This window comes from Cervus canadensis, chromosome 28 (genome assembly GCF_019320065.1).
Source record: "Cervus canadensis isolate Bull #8, Minnesota chromosome 28, ASM1932006v1, whole genome shotgun sequence".
Classification (NCBI taxonomy): domain Eukaryota; kingdom Metazoa; phylum Chordata; class Mammalia; order Artiodactyla; family Cervidae; genus Cervus; species Cervus canadensis.
The window spans coordinates 31,950,858-31,976,822 of record NC_057413.1 but is presented as its reverse complement, the minus strand read 5'-3'; the positions used below and the strand labels follow the sequence as shown (position 1 = coordinate 31,976,822).

General features: G+C 42.3%; 1 protein-coding gene across 17 annotated transcripts in view; it reads left to right on the top strand.

Moving 5' to 3' along the window:
* LOC122429463 overlaps positions 1-25,965 on the top strand; it is a 174,452-nt gene that overhangs the window by 11,700 nt on the left and 136,787 nt on the right. For 5 of the 17 annotated variants that reach the window (XR_006265990.1, XR_006265994.1, XR_006266001.1 and 2 more), the window contains 2 exons: positions 7-153; positions 1,929-4,072. Coding sequence is in view for 4 of the 17 variants with exons in the window: in XM_043449791.1 (XP_043305726.1) it covers positions 188-358 (171 nt within the window). In the remaining 13 variants the exon portion in view is untranslated. Of the gene's footprint in view, positions 1-6; positions 154-187; positions 394-1,928; positions 4,073-7,718; positions 7,823-8,558; positions 8,839-25,965 lie in introns of those variants that run through there. The other 12 variants (XR_006265996.1, XR_006265997.1, XM_043449789.1 and 9 more) reach the window with 8 other exon arrangements.

Below are 25,965 nucleotides of genomic sequence, written 5' to 3'. Positions count from 1 at the left end.
CATCAGAACTGGACAGTTTGAACTGCTAGAATGCCTCAGGAAAGAATGCTAAGCCTAACTACACAGAGAAGACACAAACAGAGCCTAACGCTTACCTGGAGGTGCATGTACAGTACCCAGCTACTGGATGGTAACTCCATAATAAAAAATAATGTAGATATTGTAAAACATCAGTTTTTCTTTTCAGGTGCGGTGTCTAAAAGACTACGGAGAATTTGAAGTTGAAGATGGTGCTTCAGTGCTATTAAAAAAAAAACATAGCCAGGGATTTACTGTCTTAGGATACTTTAAATTTTTAAGGGTGTCAAATGACGGAAATGTTGGAATCAGTAGTAAACTAAATACCACCTTGCGATGATCATTTGTGTCATAGACATTAAGTTTATCATAAAATATCCTTTTATCCTTTTTCTAAAAACTTGAAGCAGAAAGGGGCGATACAGTTGACCCTTGAACATCATGTAGGGATAATGGGTGTAGTCAGACTGCCCGCTCCCCACAGGCTCTAGACACACGGGCTTCCATTGTGGCAGCACGCAGACTTGGTAGTTGTGGTGTGTGGGCTCTGCGGCATGTGGATTCTAGAGTTTGTGGGCAGAAGCCTTCCTCTTGATGAGATTTTGTCTCTCAGGATCAATCTGTAAAACTGGGGTAACTTAAAAGCATCATCTACTCTAGTGGACATTAAGGGGCTTCTAACATGTCTTAGCACATCTGAAATAAGTTTTCTATAAAATCTGTGTTATAGATCACCCACACAATGTGAAATATTAATAGGGAAACATTTTCCTGCCATACAGTCCTTTATTCTTGACTCTATGGGGCATGTTTCTCATTGCCCAGAAATGAGAACAAATGTCTTTAGTAGACATTGGAATAACTGTTCAGTGAACAACTCCATCGTTTTTTTTTTTTTTTCTTTTTCGTTTTGGATTTCATAGTTGTAAGACTTAAACATTCAGTTAAATTAGACATCAGCCCTTGGCCTATGGGTCTTCATGACTGGTTGGCAGGAGTTTCTTTGGCCGTGGGTCCCACGCGAGGCCTTTGAGCTTGTAGAGAACTGTCAGGCGCACGGTGCTGCTGAAACAGCATCCGCTTCCTTGAGCACTTACTCTACTCGCTTCTTCAGTTCCTTTCTAGAGTTCTCTACGCTGCACTTTCTAATGCACTGTTTTTCATTTTTACTCAGGGATCTATATCTGTCTAGTCTTTGAGATTCCTTTGGTCACCTGTGAGCTTGAAAAGTCTTCCTGCCTCACTCCCTGCACCTCCCCATACCAGAATTTAGTCAGTGTGCCCTTGTGTGTTAAGCCTTGCTGTTTGGGAGGGAATGAGACCAGGAGATGCCATTCCAGCTCAGAATGAGAGCAGTGTGCTCTCGGGAGATACGGAGGATGAGCCTTAGCCGGGCACCACTGTCTTCACACACAGCGTGTGGCCAGCATTCTTGGGTTACAAAGACTTTTCATCCTTGAAGAATATGGGAGAAGAATTGCACTGTTAGAGGAATGACTGTTCAGACATAGATCCTCGAAGAGGTTTAGTGGAGAATACACTCCTTCCGCTTGCCTTCTTAGTGAACTGTTGCCACAGCCCTTGTGGTCCGTGGCCCAGATCACCTACCTGGCTTTCCTGTGTTTAAATCTTAAAATGCGAACACTGAAGAGAATACCTACTAGAATTCATAAGTCTTTAGTTTAGATTTAACTTAAGCAAGGAATGCATTTGTGTATAAAATTCCGATTTTAGTATAGCTCTAAGTAACATCAATTTCAGTTGATGAAAATAGCAAATATACTTAAGCTTACTTTAACTCCTTCACTGGTGCAGTTTGAAATATTCATCCTGTATTGCTGCTTTTTAATGACACAGCATGTAATTTAAAACACTTTTCGTTCCTCTCTCTTCCTCCCCTCTCCCCTGAGCACTTTTTACCTCGGTGGAAGTACGAGCAGCTGATTAGACAAGGCGTTCTGGAGCGTGTGCTGTCATGACCCCTGGCCAGATGGCTGCTAAGACTCCCTCCTGGTGTGAGACTGCACCAACCAAGGTCACTTCTCCACCTCCCTCTCTACCTCCCCAAGGCCCACTGCTTTTTGGTTCTCAAATGGAAACTTTCTTTATGCAGGAATGCTTTGCAGAAGAGTATGGTTAGATTGTTTTCTTTTTTTTTCTTTTCATTTGGATGTTAATTTCTCTTTTTTTCATTTCTGAATATAATCCCATTACCTTCCATGGTAAACATATTTGTGAATCTGTGTTGTATGTTTGTACTTTGAAGTATTGGTTCTCAAAAGAGAGTTTGCACTCTGGCCATGCAGAGAATCCACACACATCCACCCTGCTGTCCACAGCTCTACAGCAGAGTCCAAGGTCAGGGTTTTAGCAGATGCTGAGCTTAAAGAGAATGCTTCCCGGCGCGTAAACTGCCATTTCTCATTCTGTCCTCACAGCGTGCAGGAGGTTTGAGTTTCTATCGTACAGGATTCTCCCCTTTGTGTAGTAAGCTGTCTCTGTAATCACAACGTCCTACAATTCCCCAAATGCTCCCCTGTGTTTCAGTTTCATGCCAGTGAACACTTGTTAGATGTTCGTCTCTTTTAAACACTGAGGGAGAGCTTCAGCTGGTGTGAAGGGAGGCCTCGTGTCCCTCTGCCTCTTGGATTGTTGCTGGAAGTGTGCTGTGCAGGCCAGGGAGCTGCGTTTCCGAAGTTTGTTTCCAAATCCCATGGGCAGGTGGAGCTGGCGGTCTCTAAAGGACACAATGGATTTTGCCCATTTCCAGTGGTGGCTGGTCTGGCTCGTGCCTGTGTGCAAGCTTGTGTTGCAGGAAGTCCATTTTGGAAAAGGAAATTGAGATTGGGACTAGGAAAGGAATTTTGTGCAATTTCGCCCCAAGAGTCACATTGACCAGAAAGACACAGGAAGAGCTGATCAGCTAAGTGGAGGGCAATTTCTACTGTCCATTGAAATGATAGGCATCAGAGAGGCACAAGGGGGTCCTACCTGCTGGTCAGTACCCTTTCTCCACCAGTCCCCTCCATGACCAGCCCAGTAATCTCAGAGACATTCAAGTTTAAAACCCAGATAAACCCAGTACCTGGGGCTCTCTATACAATTTATTTCTTAGACGGGAATATTTCAGGCCAAAATTATACTCAAGTAGTCAAGGTACGGAGAGCCTCTACCTAGGGTGTGGATCTGCATATTTTCACAACACACGTATTAAAACTTAAGTCAGCAGGCTGCCCTTGGCAGATTCTTTTCCAAGCTGTGCGGCTCACAGGATCTGGTTCCCGACCGGGGATTGAACCTGCACCCTGGGCGTTGAAAGCACAGAGCCTTAACCATGTACCTCTAGGGAATCCCCTCATTCTTAAAACTACTTCTTTCCATAGATTCATAGCCAGATCAGATTTTCATCTGAATCTCTGCCAGGAAACAATAAGGAAAATTTCTCTAGTGAATGGGATGGATGATGTTTTAATTGTAGGCCAGTGGTCACTTCCCTTGCATTCTGCTCTTCCAAGCATGTGGAACCATGTGCAGGGGAGCCCAGAGTCCATGTGAGTCAGCTGTGAGGAGGAACCTGCAGTAAAGGCCAATGCCCTGTTGCCAGCCCAGCATCATTCCTGTATATAAACTGTATGATATACTTTTCTGATTCATTCCCAAAATAAAATAATAAGTATAGTTCTTATTTGAAGTAAATGTATACTGGTTGAAAAGTTAAAATTTTGTAGGTTTTATTGATTTATGTTGGTTGGTTCTATAGAGTTGTGTCTAGAATTTTAAAATATATGTTTTTTTTTTTTTTTTAATTTAAAGGTAATGCACAATTAAAAAGATAAAAGAAAACATACAATGTAGAAAATCTTTTACCTACTAAATGCCACCGTCCAGTGTGCCCATTGTTAACTGATTACGGATATAAAATGCAATCCCATTTCAGGTGTTTTTCCAATGAAATACTTTTCAGTTTTTGTTCCTGATGTAAATGGAATCTTCTTTTCTGTTACATTTTCTAACTGGTTTTGGCTGATAAATATTAAAAAGCAGTGTATGATAATGATTTGGCCATTTTCCTATATTAAGTCATCTCTTTTTCACATTGATTTTGTCATCTGGAACTTTCGGAAAAATGTTGACTACTGCTGGTAATAGCTGGCAGCTTATCCTTTTCCTCACTCAACCTGAATGACACTGTCTTCATCTCTCTGCCCCATACTTCTCCAGGAAAACTGCCGAGACTTGTGGCCTCCCTCAGTGCAGCCTGACACTTCAAAATAAATTTAAAACTGTAGTAAAACAGTGGTAATTAACATGTTTTCCAAGTGTACTTTTGGAACTTGAGTGATGATCATATATGGTTTCTCCCTTAACTCCCTAAAATTCTGGATTGCATATATATATATATAACTGTTGTACTATCTTACAGTCCATTTGTAGCATTCTTTTGGCCATGGTGTGTTAACCATTCATTGAACTGCAAGATTGATTTGCTGTTATTTTATTGTGGAATTTTGCAACGTTGAGTGATGCTGTTTTATAGTGCTTAGCAAGAAGGGATGGGTGTGTATGTATTCGCATATGTGTCTCTGCTTTGTCAGTATTTTCAGTCATCTGTTCCTATGAAACAGCCATCTGAACACAATGGCTTTAAACCACACCATTTGATTGACTTTCCCAGCTCTGCAGGTTGACTGGGCTCTACTGGGAGGTTCTGCAGCTCTTGCTTAGGGTCCCTGTTGCAGGTGCATTCCTCTGGTGGCCTGACGGGGATGGCTTGGCCTCTGTTCTCCATGTGGGCCTCTTGCGAGGTTCTCTCCAGTGAGCTGGTTGGGCTTCTTACCTGGCAGCTTGGGACCCTGCAGGGTTAAGAGGGTGGATGTGGGTGCTGCTAATTTTCTGAACGACTAGGCCTGGTAGTGGACTAGCACCATTTTCTGCCAAATTCAGTCAACTAATACAGTCCTAGGTGCTCAGAGTCAGTGAAGAGGCCACGTGGACCACATAAAGGCAGAACAGCAAGAGGCCCCACAGTCAGATGGGGTGTCAGTGTTCTGATGTCAGTTTTGAGTGGTGCAAGTTCCTTCATCTATTTTTCATAGACATGTACCTTTGAAAATGGCATTGATACCTATCTAACTATCTCAGTACAAATCTTCTTTGGAGAGAGATACTTGATGATTTTTTCTTTTCTTTTCTTTAGTTTGTAGTCAAAGTTTTCTACTTTTTCTTAAGTAAATTTCAGTTAGTCTTTTTTCCTAAGCTTTTTAAAATCTATGTTTTAAAATGTATTAAGGCCTTTTTTTTTTTGTCATTTCACTACATATAATTATCCCTAATATGTGTCTGTCTTTCCTTTCTCGTCTTAGCCCTATAACTGGAAGAAGTATCTGTATTGATACTGTATTAATCCTCTAGGATGTAGAGGAGGGAGGTGCTAATTTCACGTGGTCTATTGCTTTTCACAATTGATGGTATTTTAGGATGAGTTGAATTTATTCTATTTGTGACATTGCAAAAACAATGTTTTCATTTAGAACAAAATGTAGTAACAAAGAAGGCAGCCATCTGCAAGCCAAAGACAGAGACCTCAGGAAAAACAAACCTGCTAATAAGTTTGATCTCCGATTTCTAGCCTCCAGAATTGTAAGAAAATAAATTACTTTTGTTTCAGTCACCCAGTCTGTAATATTCTGTTTTGGCAACCCCTGAAAACTAATAGAGGACGTTTAGTATCTTTTTTTGTTTTTTTAATGTATTTACCTAATTGACAGACACTTGAAGAGATTCCATCCTTTTGCTGTTATAGACAAAGCTATATGTGTACCCTTGTGGATACATCATTTTACACATGCACAGCTTTGTGTGTAGGATAATTGTACTTTTGATGGCTCTTGCTGAAATATATAGGAATTATATTTTATACTACACCAGGAGTTACGAGAGTCACTCCCCCTAACCTTCTTTGCCAACACTATGTTATTTCCAGTTGGGGCTGTTACAGAAAAGATGCCAGGAATGTCGATGTACAAGTCTGTTCTGAGTGTGTATTTCCTTTTCTTTGGCCAAATAACTAGGAGTGAAATGGCTGGGTCTTAATGTAGGTGTGAGTTTAACTTTTGAAGAAACTTCCAAACTCCTCCAAGGTGGTTGTACACTTTGCATTCACACCAGCAGTATATGAGTTCCAGTTCTGCATCCACTCCAATGCTTGGTATGGTTAGCCTTTTAAATGTCACCCATTCTAATGGGTGTGTAGTGCTATCTCACTGAGATTTTAATTTCTATTTTCCTAATGACTTATAAGAGATGGGAATACCCGGCCACCTGATCTCCCTCCTGAGAAATGTGTATGCAGGTCAGGAAGCAACACTTAGAAGTTGACATGGAACAACAGACTGGTTCCAAATTGGAAAAGGAGTATGTCAAGGCTGTATATTGCCACCCTGCTTTTTTAACCTATATGCAGAGTACATCATGAGAAATGCTGGGCTGGATGAAGCACAAGCTGGAATCAAGATTGCTGGGATGAAATACTGAAATATAGAAATATTGGTATTTCTATCAATAACCTCAGATATGGAGATGACACCAGCCTCAAGGCAGAAAGTGAAGAAGAACAAAAGAGCCTCTTGATGAAAGTGAAAGAGGAGAGTGAAAAAGTTGGCTTAAAACTCAACATTCATAAAACTAAGATCATGGCATCTGGTCCCATCACTTCATGGCAAATAGACAGGGAATCAATGGAAACAGTGATGGTGATTTTCTGGGCTCCAAAATCACTGCAGATGTTGACTGAAGCCATGAAATTAAAAGATACTTGTTCCTTGGAAGAAAAGTTATGACCAACCTAGACAGCATATTGAAAAGCAGAGACATTGCTTTGCCAACAAAGGTCCATTTAGTCAAAGCTATGGTTTTTCCAGTAGTCATGTATGGGTGTGAGAGTTGGGGAATAAAGGAGAGCTGAGGGCCGAAGAGTTGATGCTTTTGAACTGTGATGTTGAAGAAGACTTGAGAGTCCCTTGGGCTGCAAGGAGATCCAACCAGTCCATCCTAAAGGAAATCAGCCCTGAATATTCATTGGAAGGACTGATGTTGACGTTGAAACTCCAATAACTTTAGCCACCTGATGCAAAGAACTGACTCATTTGAAAAGACCCTGATGCTGGGAAAGATTGAAGGCGTCAGGAGAAGGGGACGACAGAGGATGAGATGGTTGGATGGCATCACCGACTCAATAGACATGAGTTTGTAAAACCTCCAGGAGTTGGTGATGGACAGGGAAGCCTGGTGTGCTGCAGTCCATGGGAATGGAAAGAGTTGGACACAACTGAGCAACTGAACTGAACTGAACTGATGTTGATATTTTCATAAAATTTGAAGAACAGTGTAGATGCCTAAAAATACATTAATAAAATTATGAAACAGAGACTTTGCTCATAGTGTAGAAAAACTTGATACAGTATTAATAGTTTGTCTTGGGGCTCTCCCTTAGCAGTGACTATCTAGTTAGCTTTCACTTTCTGCCAATCTCATGAACCACACTCTATAAAAATTAAGCTTTAGAGACAAATTAATGACCTAAATTTCTTTTCTGTGATTTTGTGTTTTGACTCACTTGTGTAGTTTATCTTCCAATGACTTTCTAACGTCTAATTTTACTAAGTACAACTTCTTATATTTTTCCAACTCTGCTTTGTTAGAATCTTCATGCAAGGTTTTCATCTTGGAGAGTTCAGATCCCAAGACTTTAATTCTGAGTTCCATCTGTTGAGATCCTGCTGTTATTTAAAGCAAATTGAAAAAGGTAACATTTTTAAAATAATTATAACCTGGAATATTATATTTTTTCCCTTTAGTGTTCAGTCAGTTTTTCAGAGAGAGATTTTAAAAGTGAAAAGAAAAAATAGAATGGTAGTTTAAAATAATTATCGACAATGTCAAGGGAATTAAATCTGAATTATAAAATTAAACTGAAATCATTATTATAGTAGTACTTATATACTGACAATTCAATGAATATGAGGATCAACTTAAGAATAATTCAAGAGGATGGTACTAGCTCTAAACCATAATGTTTTCTTTTATTCTTCATAGTTTTGTTTTATACCAATTGATCTTATAAGTAAAAGGATTCTCTTGTGAGAATCATTCTGATAGGTCAATTTAGTGTAAGTATGATGAAAACTGAAATATCTAAAGGGAGGACAAGTGTCCCCTTCTTTGAAATCTATAAAACAAACTGCTCTAAGGGAAATAGAGGGAACACATAAGCTGTTTACATCTGGAATGTAATCTGCAGTGAAAGTGAATTCAAGCACATGACAGATCAACGAATTAACCTGCAAAAATAGTTTGACTTGTTTTTATTTCTCTGCTAGATGCTGTCTCCCTCTTTCCTCGGTCTCCTGTTTATACTGCTCAACTTGACTGTGTTCTATTATATTCATTTTTCTATATGACTTTTGAGATTCATTACTTCTTGCTCCAACTTCTTTTTCTTCTCTCTAGTTTTTCACATTTCTTTTGCATTCCTTTCATAGATAATAACTCCTATTGAACACTTGATTTTTCTGCATCCAGTGCAGAGAGTTTGAAAATGCAGTTTCCAGCTCTGCTGGAAGATCATCAGTCTTCAGGAATACAACAATACCAATTGGTAATGAAGAAAGTGGACTGAGCACAGCCTAACTCAAACCCAGGATCAAATAAATATCTATATTGTAGAATGTATGACCAGGAATTACTCAGAGAATCAAGGAAGATGTTCACACCACCAAGAGTCACAGAACATATTCTTCACTGTCATCTTTGTCACACAAGGTTTGTACTTGATTTTACACTGTTTTATTGTTCTACAGTAATATTTTTGTATCGTTCCTCCATAAAATGACTACAAGTCACCTCTTCGTAGGCCGTCTCTTACTACTTCCCCTCATCTTAATGTCCCAGGGTTTTAAAGAAGTTTGAGGGATGGATGCTGTATTCAGTTATCTAGGGCTAAGTTAATAAATGCCTACCACAAGGAGACTGTGAGAATAAGACTCTGATTCATAAATCTTATAAATATGGATTCTAACCCCTAAGGCTTTTTCTGAACTACAAAGACTTTTTGCTAATTTGAATGTCATTCCCAGGAGACATCCCATCTCCTAATAGATTACTGAGATGATCCATACATTTTTCGCAACAGCAGCAACAGCAGCAACAACAACAAAAACCGCCTCATTCTTGTCATCCTTTGTTACTGTCCATTGATGCAAGACAAGAGCTGTGCATATCAATAAATATCCCCTGTTCAACCAATGTATACTTAGCCAAGATTCTCCCCCATGGCGGGGGGAGTGAGACGGCAGCTTAAAATTAGGGGCTAAACTGTTCCTCAGAGACTAGATAACAGGGGCTGAAGTGAAAAGGCTCAATGAGAGCTGGACAGTCAAGACATCTCCATGAAGAAGGAGAGACTCGGTGGCACGTCTCAAATAATGGAGGACTACCCAAGAGGACTTGGATTACTGTGATCTGTGATATTGAATGGTTTCCCTTGGAAATGAACAGAGATCACTCTGTCGTTTTTGAGATTACATCCAACTACTGCATTTTGGACTCTCTTGTTGACTATGATGGCTACTCCATTTCTTCTAAAGCATTCGTGCCCACAGTAGTAGATGTAATAGTAATCTAAGTGAAATTCATCCATTCTGGTCCATTTTAGTTCACTGATTTGTAAAATATCAATGTTCACGCTTGCCATCTCCTGTTTGACCACTTCTAGTTTGCCTTGGTTCATGGACCTGATATTCCAGGTTCCTATGCAATATTGCTCTTTACAGTGTTGGACTTTACTTCCATCACCAGTCACATCCACAACTGGGTGTTGTTTGTGCTTTGGCTCTGTCTCTTCATTCTTTCTGGAGTCACTTCTCCACTCTTCTGCAGTAGCATATTGGGCACCTACCGACCCAAGGAGTTCATCTTTCAGTGTCCTATCGTTTTGCCTTTTCGTACTGTTCATGGGGTTCTCAAGGCAAGAATACTGAAATGGTTTGCCTTTCCCTTCTCCAGTGGACCACATTTTCTCCAAATGCTCCACCATGACCTGTCCGTCTTAGGTGGCCCTACACGGAGTGACTCATAGTTTCATTGAGTTAGACAAGGCTATGGTCCATATGATCAGATTGCTTAGTTTTCTGTGATTGTGGTTTTCAGTCTGTCTGCCCTCTGATGGAGAAGGATAGGAGACTTATGGATGCTTCATGATGGGAGAGACTGACTGAGGGGGAAACTGGTTCTTGTTCTGATGGGAGGGGGGTCGGGGGAGGGCATGCTCCGTAAATCTTTAATCCAATTTTCTGTCAATGGGTGGGGCTGTGTTCCCTCCCTATTATTTGACCTGAGGCCAAATTATGGTAGAGGTAATGAAGATAATGGTGACCTCCTTCAGAAGGTCCCATGGACACACTGCTACACTCAGTGCCCCTACCGTGCAGGCCACCGCTGACCCATGCCTCCGCTGGAGACTCCTGGACACATGCGGGCCTGTCTGGGTCAGTGTCTTGTGGAGTCACTGTTCCTTTCTCCTTGGTCCTGGTGTGCACAAGGTTCTGTTTGTGCCCTCCAAGAGTCTGTTTCCCCAAGCCTGTGCAAATTCTGGCAGTTCTGTTGTGGGGTTAATGGCTACCTCCTCCAGGAGGGCTTATGCCATACCCCGGTCTGCTGCACCCAGAGCCCATGCCCCTGCAGCAGTCCACTGCTGACCTGTACCCCCACAGGAGACACTCAGACACAGTTCTGTCTCGGTCCATGTGGGTGTCTCTGTGTCCTGGTGCGTACAAGGTATGTGTGAGCCCAAGGAGAGTCTCTGGCAGGCATGGGGTTTGATTCTAAAGGTGACTTCGCCCCTCCCGCCCTCTTGCTTGCGCTTTTCCTTTTCCCCTTGGACGCGGGGTGTCTCCTCACAGATGCTCCCTTTCCACAGAGCTGTGTAGCGCAACCAGGAATGCTGCAGAGGCTGAAGCAGAACATTTATGTGAAGATCTGCAAGACCTTCTAGAACTAACACCCAGAAAGATGTCCTTTTCATTACAGGGGACTGGAATGCAAAAGTAGGAAGTCAAGAAACACCTGGAGTAACAGGCAAATTTGGCCTTGGAGTATGGAATGAAGCAGGGCAAAGGCTAATAGAGTTTTGCCAAGAGAATGCACTGCTCATAGCAAACACTTTCCTCCAACAACACAAGAGAAGACTCAACACATGGACATCACCAGATGGTCAACACCGACATCAGATTGATTATTTTCTTTGCAGCCAAAGATGGAGAAGCTCTATACAGTCAGCAAAAACAAGACCAGGAGCTGACTGTGTCTCAGATCATGAACTCCTTATTGCCAAATTCAGACTTAAACTGAAGAAAGTAGGGGAAATCACTAGACCATACAGGTATGACCTAAATCAAATCCCTTATGACTATACAGTGGAAGTGAGAAATAGATTTAAGGGGCTAGATCTGATAGACAGAGAGCCTGAAGAACTATGGACAGAGGTTCATGACATTGTACAGGAGACAGGGATCAAGACCATCCCCAAGGAAAAGAAATGCAAAAAGGCAAAATGGTTTTCTGAGGAGGCCTTACAAATAGCTGTGAAAAGAAGAGACGCAAAAAGCAAAGGAGAAAAGGAAAGGTATTCCCATTTGAACGCAGACTTTCAAAGAATAGCCAGGAGAAATAAGAGAGCCTTCCTCAGTGATCAATGCAAAGAAATACATGAAAACAACAGAATGGGAAAGACTAGAGATCTCCTCCAGAAAATTAGAGCTATCAAGGGAATATTTCAGGCAAAGATGGGTTCGATAAAGGACAGAAATGGTATGGACCTAACAGAAGCAGAAGATATTAAGAAGAGGTGGCAAGAAAACACAGAAGAACTGTACAAAAAAGATCTTCATGACCCAGATAATCCCAATGGTGTGATCACTCACCTAGAGCCAGACATCCTGTATTGTGAAGTCAATTGGGCCTTAGAAATCATCACTACGAACAAAGCTAGTGGATGTGATGGAATTACAGTTGAGCTATTTCACATCCTGAAAGATGATGCTGTGAAAGTGCTGCACTCAATGCCAGCAAATTTGGAAAACTCTGCAGTGGCCATAGGACTGGAAAAGGTCAGTTTTCATTCCAATCCCTAAGAAAGGCAATCCCAAAGAATGCTCAAACTACCGCACAATTGCACTCATCTCACACACTAGTAAAATAATGCTCAAAATTCTCCAAGCCAGGCTTCAGCAATCCGTGAACCGAGAATTTCCAGATGTTCAAGCTGGTTTTAGAAAAGGCAGAGGAACCAGAGATCAAATTACCAATATCCACTGGATCTATGAAAAAGCAAAAGAGTTTCAGAGAAAACATCTATTTCTGCTTTATTGACCACGCCAAAGCCTTTGACTGTGTGGATCACAGTAAACTGTGGAAAATTCTGAAAGAGATGGGAATACCAGACCACCTGACCTGCCTCTTGAGGAACCTGTATACAGGTCAGGAAGGAACAGTTAAAACTTAACATGGAACAACAGACTGGTTCCAAATAGGAAAAGGAGTACATCAAGGCTGTATATTGTCACCCTGCTTATTTAACTTCTATGCAGAGTACATCATAAGAAACGCTGGGCTGGAAGAAGCAAAAGCTGGAATCAAGATTGTCAGGAGAAATATCAATAACCTCAGATATGCAGATGACACCACCCTTATGGCAGAGAGTGAAGAGGAACTGAAAGGCCTCTTGAAGAAAGTGAAAGAGGAGAGTTAACACGTTGACTTAAAGCTTAACATTCAGAAAACTAAGATCATGGCATCTGGTCCCATCACCTCATGGGAAATAGATAGGGAGACAGTAGAAACAGTGTCAGACTTTTTTTGGGGGGGCTCGAAAATCACTGTGGATGGTGACTGCAGCCATGAAATTAAAAGACCCTTACTCCTTGGAAGGAAAGTTATGGTCAAACTAGACAGCATATTAAAAAGCAGAGACATTACTTTGCCAACAAAGGGCCATCTGGTCAAGGCTATGGTTTTTCCAGTGGTCATGTATGGATGTATGAGTTGGGCTGTGAAGAAAGCTGAGCACCGAAAAATTGATGCTTTTGAACTGTGGTGTTGGAGAAGACTCTTGAGAGTTCCTTGGACTGCAAGGAGATGCAACCAGTCCATCCTGAAGGAGACCAGTGCTGGGTGTTCACTGGAAGGACTGATGCTGAAGTTGAAACTCCAATACGTTGGCCACCTCATGTGAAGAGTTGACTCATTGGAAAAGACCCTGATGCTGCGAGGGATTAGGGGCAGGAGGAGAAGGGGACGACAGAGGATGAGATGGCTGGATGGCATCGCCGACTCGATGGGCATGAGTTTGAGTATACTCCGGGAGTTTGTGATGGACAGGGAGGACTGGCGTCTTGCGATTCATGAGGTCGTAAAGAGTCAGACACGGCAGAGAGACTGAACTGAACTGAACTGAGTCCTTTCTTGGGTCTGTGTTTTTGTCAATAAATGAATTGTTTTATCGTTGGAGCTCTTAAATTTCCAACATTACATTTTGAGGAAGCTTGGGCAATTGGCCAGGGTAGTAAGCAACGGTCATCAGCACGACTAAACTTTATAACGGGTTCCCAAAGAGGCAAGGACTTTATAGACATGGTTTGATCATCTTAATAAACCTATAACACACGAAATATTACTACCTCCACTTTCAGTTCAGTTCAGTTCATTTCCGTTGCTCAGTTGTGTCCGACTCTTTGTAACCTCATGAACCGCAGCACACCAGGCCTCCCTGTCCATCACCCACTGCCGAAGTTTACCCAAACTCATGTCCAACGAGTCGCTGATGCCATCCAACCATCTCATCCTCTGTCATTCCCTTCTCCTCCTGCCCTCAATCTTTCCCAGCATCAGGGTCTTTTCAAAAGAGTCAGCTCTTCACATCAGGAGACCAAAGTATTGGAGTTTCAGCTTCAGCATCAGTCCTTCCAATGAACACCCAGGACTGAGCTCCTTTAGGATGGACTGGTTGTATCTCCTGGCAGTCCAAGGGACTCTCAAGAGTCTTCTCCAACACCACAGTTCAAAAGCATCAGTTCTTTGTCACTAAGCTTTCTTTATACTCCAACTCTCACATCCATACATGACCACTGGAAAAACCATAGCCTTGACTAGATGGATCTTTGTTGGCAAAATAATGTGTCTGTTTTTTAATATGCTGTCTAGTCTGGTCATAACTTTCCTTCCAAGGAGTAAGCATCTTTAAATTTCATGACTGCAATCACCATCTGCAGTGATTTTGGAGCCCAGAAAAATAAAGTCAGCCACTGTTTCCACTGTTTCCCCATCTATCTGCCATGCAGTGATGGGACCGGATGCCATGATCTTAGTTTTCTGAATGTTAAGCTTTAAGCCAACTTTTTCACTCTCCTCTTTCACTTTCACCAAGCGGCTTGTTCGTTCCTCTTCACTTTCTGCCATAAGGGTGGTATCATCTGCATATCTGAGGTTATTGATATTTCTCCCACCAATCTTGATTCCAGCTTGTGCTTCATCTGGCCCAGCATTTCTCATGATGTACTCTGCATAGAAGTTAAATTAGCAGGGTGACAATATACAGCCTTGACATACTCCTTTTCCTATTTGGAACCAGTCTGTTGTTCCATGTCCAGTTCTAACTGTTGCTTCCTGACCTGCACACAGGTTCCTCAACAGGCAGGTCAAGTGGTCTGGTGTTCCCATCTGTTTCAGAATTTTCCACAGTTTATTGTGATCCACACAGTCAAAGGCTTTGTCATGGTTAATAAAGCAGAAATAGATGTTTTTCTGGAATTCTCTTGATTCTTCAATGATCCAGCAGATGTTGGCAATTTGCTCTCTGGTTCCTCTGCCTTTCCTAAAACCATCTTGAACATCTGGAACTTCATGGTTCATGTACTGCTGAAGCCTGGCTTGGAGAATTGTGAGCATTATTTTACTAAGTGTGTGAGATGAGTACTATTGTGTGGCAGTTTGAGCATTCTTTGCCATTGCCTTTCTTTGGCATTGAGATATTCACTGACAAATTGCTTTTTCGTTGCTGTTGTTAGCATTTTTAGTCTCTTGTGCTTTTTCTCATTTTTTTACAGCAATTTATTTTTAATTTCATACTGGTGTGACCAGAAAAAAAAAATGCTTTATATAATTTTTCTTCTCTAATTTGTTGAGATTTGTTTTGTGCCCTAGCATGTTATGTATTCATATGAAAGTTTATTCTACTACTTTAGGATACAATGTCTTGTAATGATACATGAAGTCCAGTTGAACTATTGTCTATTGTACCAATGAAGGCCACTGATGCACTTAAGGTGTTGAAGTCCCATATTCTTATTTAATGGGTTGGGCCCAAGTTGGCCCTGTTTCCTTTAAGTGTGTTTTCTCCTGTCCCTTCACCAGGTCCCTTGCCCCTGAGGGGGTAAGACATGCAGCAAGTGGGGCCTTTGGAGGTTCTTCAGTTAAGTCTGCTGTGGACAGAGGCCTGAGCTCTCTCTGATGCTCTGCATGGGCAGGCACCCATAGTTACTTCTTTCAGTCTGCACAGATTCAGCGTGAGGTTCAAGACTTCTTTGGTCCTCACAGCTGATCACTGCCCCCATTTTCTGCCATTCCTGCCCAGTTGTGGAGACAAAGGGCTTTAGTGATCTCTCTGCATGTATCTGGGGGCAAGATATCATGCCGTGGCTGTTTTCAGAGGTCTGGGCTGCTCCTGATGCCCTGCCGAGTAAGCACCAAGCATTGCACTCTTTCTGCCACACCCAGGCTCTACCCCAAAGCCAGGTTACTTCTGCTGCCACAGTCACGTCTTCATCTCTGGTTGTCATTGCTCCAGATTCAGTGCCGAACTTTGCCATGGAGTGAGCAGGACCAAAGTGTTTGCTTTTCTAAGGCTAGGACATGTTTTGAGGTGATAATGAGAAAATCAACAGCTGGTAGAACAGAATTCTCTTCGCCTTGCCTCAGGCGCAAGCCAGCACATGCTCTCCCTGTGAAGAAAGTCCAAGTTTCCCACTGCCCATCTATTTGTCCCAGCAGTCCTTCCACCACCCAATGGGCTTGTCTCCCTTGTGTTAGACCCCAATTTGTGGGTCTTAAGAATCCCTCCCCTGGGTAGGTGTCCAGCTGTGTATTTTCCCTTTTGTTCTGAGTGTCCTCCTAAGTTCACAGATGTCAAGAAGATTGCTTTTCATCCGTTCCTACCTGACTACCTGTGCTTCCTTCTGATAGTCTTGATTGTACTGGAATCCTTCATCCAGTTTTCTGTTACCTTTCATTGAAAATTATTCTACATGTAGATTTAGTTTTGTTGTGTTCATAGTGAGTTTCACATCCTCTTGCCCTGTCATCTTGACTGATCCTTCTTCATTTTATTCTATAAATCATATTACATCATCTGCAAATAGTGACAGTTTTACTTCTTTATTTCTAGTGTAATGCTTTTATTATTATTATCATTATTTTAAATTATTTCTCTGGCTAGGACTTCCAACACTTTCTTGAATAAACCAGAAGGAGTGGGCGTTTTTGTCTTGTTCCTTACATTAGAGAAAAAGCTTTAGTTTTTCACCATAACTGTAAGCTTGTCATAAATCACTTTATTTCATATTGGTCTATTCCTGCTGTATCACTTTGTTGGGTTTTTTAGCCATAAATAGATGTTGAATTTTGTCAAATGTTACTAGTACCCAGCCTCTGAGTTCTACAGAAAGGATGTCTGTCAGACCTCACATGTGTGTTTGATTAGAAATTTATCTTTCAGACTGCATCTTTGATGATTAGCAATAGGTCCCTTTTGTGGATCTTTCTCCTGTCTGGCCTTTCCTGCTGTAGAATTTCCTTTAGCATATGTTGTAAAGCTGGTTCGGTGGTGTTGAATTCTCTTAGCTTTTGCTTGTCTATGAAACTTTTGATTTCACCATCCAATCTGAATGATATTTTTGCTGGGTAGAGTTCTCTTGTTGTAGGTTTTTCTCTTTCATCATTTTAAATATATCTTGCCACTCTCTTCTGGCCTGCAGAGTTTCTGCCAAAAAGTCAGGTATTCACCTTTTGGGGATTCCTTTGTATGTTATTTTTTGCTTTTCCCTTGCTGCTTTTACTATTTATCTTGGTGTTTAATTTTTGTTAGTTTGATTAATATGTGTCTTGGTGCATTTCTGTTTGGGTTTATCCTGTATGGGACTCTTTGGAATTCCTGGACTTGGGTGGCTTTCCTTCCCCATGTTAGGGGAGTTTTTGACTATAATCTCCTCAAATACTTTCTCATACCCTTTCTTCTTCTTGTCTTTTTATGGAACCCCTATAATTCAAATGTCAGTGTGTTTAATATTGTTCCAGTGGTCTCTGACACAGTCCTCAGTTATTTTCATTCTTTTTTCTTTATTCTGATCCTTGGTAGTTATTTCTACTATTCTGTCTTCCAGCTCACTTATCCATTCTTCTGTTTCAGTTATTCTGCTATCTATTCCTTCTGAAGTATTTTTAATTTCGGTACTGTGTTGTTCATCCCTGTTTATTCTTTATTTCTTCTAGGTGTTCGTTAAATGAGTAAATCTTTCTTGCATTTTCTCCATTCTATTTTGATATTTTGTAACTTCTTTACTATCATTAATTATTTTACAGATAAGTTGGCCTATTTTCTCTTCATTTATTTGGTCTTGTAAATTTTTACCTTTCCCTGTCATCTGGAACATTTTTTTTCTTGCCGCCTCATCATTTGCGTGTGTGTGTGTGTGTGTGTATGTGTGTGTGTGTGATCACTGTGGCTGTATTTCCATCTTGTTTGGCCCGACATTTCCAGAAGGGGAGTTTGCAGGCAGTTAGTTGGGTAGAACCAGGTCTTGGTGTTAAGATGTGAACCTCTTGGATACTTTATTCTGATTAATATTTCCTGGGACCCGACATTCTCTGTTACTCAAGAAATTCGAACTCAGCCACAGGGACTCACACCTCATCTCTGGCCTGTGAACTGGGATCCCACATGATGTGGGGTGTGAGGGAGGAAAAAAAAAGAGAGAAAAGAAAAAAGAAGAATAACAACAAATAAAGAATAACAACTCCTGAAGGGGAAAAGCTGACTCCAATAGCAAAGAGAGAGAAATTAGGCCTGTCTCATAGACTGAGCTCCTGGGCCTGTTGTCTCTTGCTGTGCTCAGGAGAACACTTCTTTTGATTACCATCCTGTGGGACATATTAGTGTAAGTCATTTAACCACCAGAGGCAGACCATGTACACGCATCACCTGGCAGCAGGTGCAAAATCTGTGGTTTCTGCCGAGGGTAGAAGCTACCTTCTGAGAGATACTGATGAGCTGGGGCGAGACCAAGGGAGAATGCAGAGATCGTCTCTGATCGCCTCTGCTCCCTGAAAGCACTACCTTAGGTCCCTGGATTTATATCATACCATAAGCCTGCTCCTCAGGCCAGAGCTCTTAGATCAGCAAATATGCCTCCTCCACTGTGGGAAAAGGAGTGTGGGGCATTTTTCAGTCTGCTATCTGTGCAATGCTCTGGGGTTGATAGCCTACCAAAACGTGTCTCTCTGACATGAAGGAATACAAGCCTCCCATTGTCTCCAGAACCAGATGACCAAGGAGGTTCCCTGGGCAGTAGCTACAGAAATCAGGGCACCAGAAGCCTGTAAAAGCTTCCTTCTGATAGAATCTGGTGCTCTGGAGTATGGCAGAGATAGCATGCAAACATGCCCTCTGCTGACTGTAGCTAGGTGGGTACCTATTGGTGGGTACCCCCATAAGAAGTAGAAGAAAAATAAATGGTGCCTGCTGTCCAGAGCAAGACAGAAAGAATGCATACCCAGACTGGTATGCTCCCCCAGTCTCTGTCCCCCAAGTGTTCTACCACACTTTTTAGCCAGGGACTAACCTCTCATCTCGAGTTGATTTTTTGGGCCACGGAGCTCTTTCGTGTTGCTACAGTGACCTCAGGATCCCTCTAGCCTTGAAACAGTGTTCTTGGGGTTTCTCTGGAGTGCCATCAAGGAAATCAAGGCTCCTTTCATGTGTGATGTGCAACACGGAATTGCTCTGCACGCAGTGCAGGGAATCGGGCCTCATATCGCGGCGATGGGGAAGTGTCATGGTTTTTCTCGAGTTGCGCGGGACCTGGGGGATATTCTCGAGTTACGACCGGGATTGCCCTTTCCACACGTGTATTGGTTCAGCGACGTCAGGACTCCTGCCTAGTTTGGAGGGGACAACTCGGGATTTCTCTGAGGCTTGGCAGGGCAATTGGGACGCCCTCCCAGCTGAGGCGGAGACCAAGGTCCCTTTACGTTCCACAGGATCCTGGGGATCCTATCAAGTTTCTACGAGATTCATGGCCTCTTCCTTTGGAGCACTGATTCTCGCGTCCTCTGGAGTTTTCCAAAAGATGTAAGGGCCTCGTCGCGATGAGGTGGGGAACTAGTCTTTCTCTGTGGATCATAGAAAAGAGCGCCAGAGGCAAATATCGAAAGAAAATCCACCCTTAAGTAAAGATCTGGTTGCAAACTGTGGAAAAACAAAGGAAAAATCTTGAAAGTAGCCAGAGAGAAACTGTTCTCCAGATATGCTGCTGCTGCTGTGTCACTTCAGTTGTGTCTGACTCTGTGTGACCCCATAGATGGCAGCCTTTCCAGGCTCCTCTGTTCCTGGGACTCTCCAGGCAAGAACACTGGAGTGGATTGCCATTTCCTTCTCCAATGCATACATGCATGCTAAGTCGCTTCAGTCATGTCCGACTCTGTGCGACCCCATGGACAGCAGCCCACCAGGCTCCTCTGTCCACGGGATTCTCTAGGCAAGCATACTGGAGTGAGTTTCCATTTCCTTCTCCTCTCCATATATGAGGAGACCACAATAAGATTAATCACTGACTTCCAGTCAGAAATGGCAGAGTGAAGGCCGTGGGATACCATATTAAAAGATTTGAAAGAAAAAAATTGTCACCCAAGTATTCCGTGTCTATAAAATCTATGCTTCAGGGAAAAAGGCAAAATAAAAATGTCCCCAGATAAACAGAGACTGGGAGAATTGACTGCTAGCAGTCCGACTTATAACAAATACTGAAAGATAACTTTTGAACTGGGAAAAAAAAACCAAACAAACTTGGTTCTTAGATTTGAAAACACTGGGCTGATTTGTTAAAAGGATGTGTGTGTATCTGTACAGAGTGTTCCAAATCTTTTTGTTCAGTGTATTGCGTTCAGAAAACAAGGATGCTGGCAAATTATGAAAAACTTACTCTGAAAGTTTATTTCAATTTGTTTTATATTTCATAGCCTTGTAAATTTCAAATTATTTGAAATTAATTTTTAATTCCCAGTAGTTGAATATAGTAAAAATTAACTGAAATTAGAAAAAATAAATATCACAAAAGTAAAAATACCTGGGATTAACCAAAGTTATAGGGAGAACTCCAGAATTTTTAAAGTATTGATGGGACTCAAGCAATGTTATCAAAGGAACCAGGAATTCTCAGAGTTCTAGGTGGAAAGAAGCAACACTTGACTAAGGTCTCTAGCAGGATGAGAAGGTAGGACGGGAAGGCTCAGAGAAGGGAGATGAATGGAACTGTGTGGCTAGATGGTTAGGGAGGGGCTATGGTCCAGCCTCCTCCTCTGCTAACCCCTCTCACCCCCAAGGGCCCTTTGTGACCAGACCACATCTCTATGATGCGAGCCTAGTACTTTAGTCCCCAAGTGCACCCCTTGGCTCAGTTGCCTGAGGGCAGCGGTGTGATTCAGATGATGGAGAATCTGCTCTTTTCTCTGAAAAGCACTTTTGATACTTGGCTGAACTCCAGCTCCCCTTTCTGGGCGATCGATACCATCCTTGCCTTTCTGTGTGGACTGGGGCTCTTTCTCCTGATCCTTCCCTACCTGGAGAATAACCCATCCTTTGCTCCCCCCAGGAAACATGGAAACATCAGGAAGGTAAGGAACTCTTGGTCCAGACTGACAAACATATAAAATCTTTGTTATTATTATTTCTACATTTCTGAATCAACCAGAGATTCTTGAGGTGGGGAAGAACAGGACATTTATTTTCAAGGAAGAAAAGAATATCATGCCTCTAGGGACAAACCAGGCTGGGCAGGAGATAGAGTGAACACTAGGATTTCTACCCAAAGATCTCAGATCAGTTGTCCTGGTGTGGTAGGGGTCCAGGGCATGTCCCAAACACAGTGACCAGGGGTTGAGGACTGGATACTGAGTTCAGTCTCAGGCCGAGGACAGGACTCTGAGCCCTAGTTCAGCAGCTGTGAACAGTGTCTCAGGGCTGATGATCTGGCAGCGCTGAAGCCCCAAGAGCATCAGAGCAGGGGCTGGGGGGCGGGCTGGTATCAGGAAGCAAAGATCAACCTGATGAAGCTCAGATTCACCCACAGTCTGAGAATGTGTGTGTTTCTTGAGCAGAGGAACAGTGACGAAAGTAGTACAGAGTGCATTTCACATTGAAAATAGTCTTTCGTTCTTCAAAGAAGGAAAACAGAAAATATTTTATCCACTTTAAAAATGAGTGTAAAGAAAGAAAAATCACAGAGCTCTGTCAGTGAAATGTAGAAAGTCATATTATGTATGGACACTAGTGCCTGATGCTTGTCTAGAGAGAGGAGACTGAGAATTGGGTCTTAAGCCCTAATTTTTTCTCTCTCAGCATCGAAAGGAACGAAGGGGAAGAAGCAGGAGCAGCAAGAGAAATGGCGCTTTGAAAGGTGAGTTCTGACATCCAGCCATGAGTGCCCCGAGTGCTAGTCCCCACCACTCTGGCCCTGAGGTCCAGCTCCACGGGCTCTGAGCGGGGCCAGTGGCAGGACTTTTCCCTTGAGAAGCAGATCCCCCAGGGAGGTTTCTGGGAAGGAGGGCAGAATCCAGATACTTCCCAGATTCCATGTGTAGAATGGAGCTGTGAGGGGCCTGGAAAAGACTGTACCAAAAGGGCGTGTGGGCTGCATTGGACTAATAGCACCTGGATTGGGAAGTGAGCCCTCCAGGACACATAGGACACATGGTTTAACTGTGCTCAGGTTCAACTGCAAAGTGATGCCTGCCCATCGCCTACAGGTAGGTGGTGAGGGCAGTAAGGAGTAAAGGATATGGAAAAACGTTAAGTGATAAACCCTTTCTTGAGCGTCACCATCACTGTCAGGGATCATGTGGTGTTGGACACTGGAGCTTGGGCTCCAGTCTCCCAGTGGTGTCCCCTTAAAGAGACAATGCACTCAACTTCTATAAGACCCCTGGCTCCTATCTTCACCACCATGACCCAGTCTGCTGATTTCCAGCTTGCAGAGATTGCCTGGAAGAACTGGAAGAGGTCTGGGACCTGACTTCACTTCTGCAAAGGTAGAGAATCTACCCTTTCTTTCTAGGGGGTTCTTCTAGAGTCTGTGGTGTAAACCCAGGGATTCTGGCAGCCTGGGGCTGAGCTGGGAGGAGTCCTGAGGGCAGGGTATGGCTATAAAAGACAAGAAAAAGAAAGGGTATGAGAAAGTATTTGAGGAGATTATAGTCAAAAACTCCCGTAACATGGAGGAGGAAAGCCACCCAAGTCCAGGAATTCCAAAGACTCCCATACAGGATAAACCCAAACAGAAATGCACCAAGACACATACTAATCAAACTAACGCAAATTAAACACCAAGATAAATATTAAGAGCAGCAAGGGAAAAGCAAAAAATAACATACAAAGGAATCCCCAAAAGGTGAATACCTGACTTTTTGGCACAAACTCTGCAGGCCAGAAGAGAGTGGCAAGATATATTTAAACTGATGAAAGAGAAAAACCTACAAGAGGACTCTATCCAGCAAAGATATCATTCAGATTGGATGGTGAAATCAAAAGTTTCATAGACAAGCAAAAGCTAAGAGAATTCAGCACCACCGAACCAGCTTTACAACACATGCTAAAGGAAATTCTACAGCAGGAAAGGCCAGACAGGAGAAAGATCCACAAAAGAGACCTATTGCTAATCATCAAAGATGCAGTCTGAAAGATAAATTTCTAATCAAACACACATCTGAGGTCTGACAGAGACATCCTTTCTGTAGAACTCAGAGGCTGGGTACTAGTAACATTTGACAAAATTCAACATCCATTTATGGCTAAAAAACCCAACAAAGTGATAGAGCAGGAATAGACCAATATGAAATAAAGTGATTTATGACACGCTTACAGTTATGGTGAAAAACTAAAGCTTTTTCTCTAATATAAGGAACAAGACAAAAACGCCCACTCCTTCTGGTTTATTCAAGAAAGTGTTGGAAGTCCTAGCCAGACAAATTATTAAAAATAATGATAATAATCATAATAATAATAAAAGCATTCCACTAGAAATAAAGAAATAAAAACTGTCACTATTTGCAAATGATGTAATATTATTTATAGAATAAAATAAAGAAGGACCAGTCAAGATGACAGGGTAAGAGGATGTGAAACTCACTATGAACACAACAAAACTAAATCTACATATAGAAGAAGTCTCAACGAAAGGTAACAGAAAACTGGATGAAGGATTCCAGTACAATCAAGACTATCAGAAGGAAGCACAGGTAGTCAGGTAGGAACGGATGAAAAGCAATCTTCTTGACATCTGTGACCTTAGGAGGACACTCAGAAGAAAAGGGAAAATACACAGCTGGACACCTACCCTTGGGAGGGATTCTTAAGACCCACAAATTGGGGTCTAACACAAGGGAGACAAGCCCATTGGGTGGTGGAAGGACTGCTGGGACAAATAGATGGACAGTGGGAAACTTGGACTTTCTTCACAGGGAGAGCATGTGCTGGCTTGCTCCTGAGGCAAGGCGAAGAGAATTCTGTTCTAGCAGCTGTTGATTTTCTCCTTATCACCTCAAAACATGTCCTAGCCTTAGAAAAGCAAACACTTTGGTCCTGCTCACTCCATGGCAAAGTTTGGCATTGAATCTGGAGCAATGACGAGAGATAAAGACATGACTGTGGCAGCAGAAGTAACCTGGCTTTGGGGTAGAGCCTGGGTTTGGCAGAAAGAGCGCAATGCTTGGTGCTTACTCAGCAGGGCATCAGGAGCAGCCCAGACCTCTGACAACAGCCACTGCATGACATCTTGCTCCCAGATACATGCAGAGAGGTCACTAAAGCCCTTTGTCTCCACAACTGGGCAGGAATGGCAGAAAATGGGGGCAGTGATCAGCTGTGAGGACCAAAGAAGTCTTGAACCTCACGCTGAATCTGTGCAGACTGAAAGAAGTAACTATGGGTGCCTGCCCATGCAGAGCATCAGAGAGAGCTCAGGCCTCTGTCCACAGCAGACTTAACTGAAGAACCTCCAAAGGCCCCACTTGCTGCATGTCTTACCCCCTCAGGGGCAAGGGACTTGGTGAAGGGACAGGAGAAAACACACTTAAAGGAAACAGGGTCAACTTGGGCCCAACCCATTAAATAAGAATATGGGACTTCAACACCTCAAGTGCATCAGTGGCCTTCATTGGTACAATAGACAATAGATCAATTGGACTTCATGTATCATTACAAGACATTGTATCCTAAAGTAGTAGAATAAACTTTCATATGAATACATAACGTGCTAGGGCACAAAACAAATCTCAACAAATTAGAGAAGAAAAATTATATAAAGCATTTTTTTTTCTGGTCACACCAGTACGAAATTAAAAATAAATTGCTGTAAGAAAATGTGAAAAAGCACAAGAGACTAAAAATGCTAACAACAGCAACGAAAAAGCAATTTGTCAGTGAATATCTCAATGCCAAAGAAAGGCAATGCCAAAGAATGCTCAAACTGCCACACAAAAGTACTCATCTCACACACTTAGTAAAATAATGCTCACAATTCTCCAAGCCAGGCTTCAGCAGTACATGAACCATGAAGTTCCAGATGTTCAAGATGGTTTTAGGAAAGGCAGAGGAACCAGAGAGCAAATTGCCAACATCTGCTGGATCATTGAAAAATCAAGAGAATTCCAGAAAAACATCTATTTCTGCTTTATTGACCACGCCAAAGCCTTTGACTGTGTGGATCACAATAAACTGTGGAAAATCCTGAAAGAGATGGGAACACCAGACCACCTGACCTGCCTGTTGAGGAACCTGTATGCAGGTCAGGAAGCAACAGTTAGAACTGGACATGGAACAACAGACTGGTTCCAAATAGGAAAAGGAGTATGTCAAGGCTGTATATTGTCACCCTGCTTATTTAATTTCTATGCAGAGTACATCATGAGAAATGCTGGGCCAGATGAAGCACAAGCTGGAATCAAGATTGGTGGGAGAAATATCAATAACCTCAGATATGCAGATGATACCACCCTTATGGCAGAAAGTGAAGAGGAACTAAAGAGCCTCTTGGTGAAAGTGAAAGAGGAGAGTGAAAAAGTTGGCTTAAAGCTCAACGTTCGGAAAACTAAGATCATGGCATCCGGTCCCATCACTGCATGGCAGATAGATGGGGAAACAGTGGAAACAGTGGCTGACTTTATTTTTCTGGGCTCCAAAATCACTGCAGATGGTGATTGCAGTCATGAAATTTAAAGATGCTTACTCCTTGGAAGGAAAGTTATGACCAGCCTAGACAGCATATTAAAAAACAGAGACATTATTTTGCCAACAAAGATCCATCTAGTCAAGGCTATGGTTTTTCCAGTGGTCATGTATGGATGTGAGAGGTGGAGTATAAAGAAAGCTTAGTGACAAAGAACTGATGCTTTTGAACTGTGGTGTTGGAGAAGACTCTTGAGAGTCCCTTGGACTGCAAGGAGATATAACCAGCCCATTCTAAAGGAGGTCAGTCCTGGGTGTTCATTGGAAGGACTGATGCTGAAGCTGAAACTCCAATACTTTGGTCTCCTGATGTGAAGAGCTGACTCTTTTGAAAAGACCCTGAT